Genomic DNA, 2,897 nt, shown 5'->3' on the forward strand with positions numbered 1-2,897 from the left:
GAATTGAACTTAAATAGGTGTTCTATAATGATATATAAGCATGTGGTTCATATTTGATAAAAAAAAGACTTAAAATAAAAGTTGAATTTAAGAAATAAAAAATTATGAAAAATGACTAAATTGAAAAATAAAAAAATTGTTATCGAAAAGAGAATTTGAAAGTACATATGTATTCTACAATAGTTTAGGAGCATATGTTTTAAATTTAGTTAAAAATATACTAAAAGTAAGGGGGGAATTGAATGAATGTTGGAATTAGGAATTAAATTGTAAAACTATCAAAATACATAGTTAAATTTTTAGTTTTTCGAGTAACTCAAAATTTTCAAATTTTCAAAATTTCAAAATTTCAATCTGACTCAAACTCGAAAACCGAATTGATAATTTAAGTTGACTCGAATAACTAAAATAACTCGAAATTAAAAGATTAATTTTTCGAATCGAATTTATTCTCCTACAATCAACTTTGTCATATAGTCGTTTTTGTTACGAGAAACAAGCTGTTCTAGTAAATGATGTAGGAAAGTTGTTAATTTTATAAGGTGAACAGTGGGTTTGGGTATAGAATTCGGTAATTTCCAACTTTATGTGCCCTTTGTACGTGAGTCCAGGTGCCATGTTTTTGTAAGTAAAACCCTGAAGTTGAAATGTTTTGGGGGGTCCAACCCAAGTAAAACTTGGAAATTCCTCAGTGGACTGTAAAAAGAATGTAAGAAATAAATGAAAACAAAGGGAAAAAAAGGTTGTCCAGAATTAATCTTATTTCCATATTTCTGTCTTTATCTCCAACCTAACCCTAAATTAACGAATGGTCAAGAGTTGTGTCTTTCTTTATCGTCTCATGCTCCAAAAAGTCCCTACAGCTCTCAACAAGTTTAAACGGAAGAAAAATAATAATACTACAATATTTTTTTTAAAAATTAATTATTCACAGATATTAATTACACCATTAAAAACTAAAGAATTGCTTCAATTCTGTTTTTCCTTTATCTTCACACAAATAATTGTATAGGGAAAAAAACAATTAAAAGAGCACCAAAAAGAAGGCCCTTATGTAATCATGAAAAGAAGAAGAAAAACTAGCAGTACCCATGAAAACGTGCGGCTACATGATCTAGGATGCAAGCCGATAGCTTTGTTGGAAGAATTTTCAGACTCTAACAAAGAGCTGTATCTGAAATTAGGGTTTGATCCATACAAGGCTTGAATACCTTGTACATCGTCAAGTTTAAGATCGGCTTTTCTGCTCCGAGGCCTCAAGCTCGGATACATCACCGCTTCCTTCACCGAGCTATGGGCTAAGCCGAGTATATGCCCAATCTCATGCGTCGCCACTGATTCCAAGTCAACAGCCACTTTTGATTTCACTTTCCCGATATCAACGGCCCACGTTTCAGCTTCATCCAGGTGGAACCTCCCGTTCTCTGGTGAAAAAGCATGAGCTAAAACTCCTAATACTCCATCGAACGGTTCTCCGTCGCCGTGATCTCCCCTGAAAAATCCGATCTTGATATTGGCCGATCCGTAATCTTCTATCTCCGTGAAATTCACCGGAATCACTGAAGCCCACTTTGAAAACGAGCGTCGAAACACTCCTCTGATTTCTGGTAAGCTTATGTAATCGATCATATTCCAAGGCGAAAAAGCGTAGGTTAAAGTCATCGACGACCCACGCTCCCATCTTGGACTTCCGTAAAAATAGGCAAAATGTTTGGTTGCACGGACTTTCGGACCTGTGTCGGAAACGCCGCACCTGGGGGACATAATTTCCGATAACGTATCGGAATCAAGCTTTCCGGTCACCGGCAATCCGAACTTTTTTTGGTATAAAACAACGGCTGATTCGAATTGAGCATCGAAAACGTCGGTGAAGCTACAGTTTTGGTTGTCGGGAATCGACAGGTAACCGAACCGTTGGAAATATTTCTTGAGTTCCGACATGCCACTGACGCGGCTACCTTTCTCGGCGTCCTTAAAGCGAGTAAAACCATGCCACGTAGCGTTGTGATCATCGGTCGTTATGACGGTTACTTGTCCTGGTGTGAATCTGGCGGGAAAGCAAAAACAAGGGAGAAAACAGAGGAAAAGGAAGAGAGAGGGGAAGGAAAAGTAACCGAACAACCGAAACATGGGTTCTGTTGTCAGTTATTTTTGGGATTTAGAGCTTAAAATCGAAGAAACCTAAAGGCTTTTATTAGGAGAGTAGGTAAGAATTCATTTTTAAATTGGTATAAAAAAAGAACCCATTTTTTAAATTTTAATACAGCATATTAAAAAATTGTAATAATCAAAACATAGGGAAGATAAGGTTGACGAACAAGAAAAGGGGACACATCCTGGCTAGAGATACTGAGTTTGAAGGCAGAGAATGGTGGGTTAACCACTGCCTCAGTTTGCAAAAAACAAGTAAATATACTTTCAAAAAAGAAGTTTGTTTATTTTTAGTTGTTTGTTGACCAAAGAAGATGATTTCAGTATTAGTTTCCTATAAGGTTTTGCTTCCCCATCGTTCCAACTTTTATTACAAGAAAATTTCTTGCCTTGCGTGTTTCGGGTTCCATCAATTTGACCGTTGCTTTCGGAAGGGTTGGGGAAATGAAATTCAAAGAGTTGGAGCGTCAACTCTGAAATGTCCTCGCCTCTAACCAAGAAGAAAAGAATGGGTAGAAGAAAATGTCAATTTATATCTTTAGTCCAAGTATTGTACATAAACTGTATATTTAGTTTCTAAACTCTAATTTAGTCGATTTTAATGTTTAGACCATAGCTCAAACAATACATGATCGATATAACTAAATCATGTGGACCTGAAATGATCAAATTAGAGAATAAAAACTAAATTTATAACCTATCATAATATTGAGATTAATAGCATACATTAACTTAATTTACCGGCC

General features: G+C 35.8%; 1 protein-coding gene across 1 annotated transcript; it reads right to left on the reverse strand.

Moving 5' to 3' along the window:
* Positions 1-1,050: 1,050 nt before the first annotated feature.
* Positions 1,051-2,171, reverse strand: LOC120114247 (metalloendoproteinase 4-MMP-like). The gene has a single exon (XM_039135212.1). It carries the CDS (start codon positions 2,128-2,130, stop codon positions 1,051-1,053), a length of 1,080 nt encoding a protein of 359 aa, XP_038991143.1. The 5' UTR covers positions 2,131-2,171.
* Between the last annotated feature and the right edge of the window lie 726 nt (positions 2,172-2,897).

Source organism: Hibiscus syriacus, unplaced genomic scaffold (genome assembly GCF_006381635.1).
Source record: "Hibiscus syriacus cultivar Baekdansim isolate YM2019G1 unplaced genomic scaffold, ASM638163v2 tig00110221_pilon, whole genome shotgun sequence".
Classification (NCBI taxonomy): Eukaryota; Viridiplantae; Streptophyta; class Magnoliopsida; order Malvales; family Malvaceae; genus Hibiscus; species Hibiscus syriacus.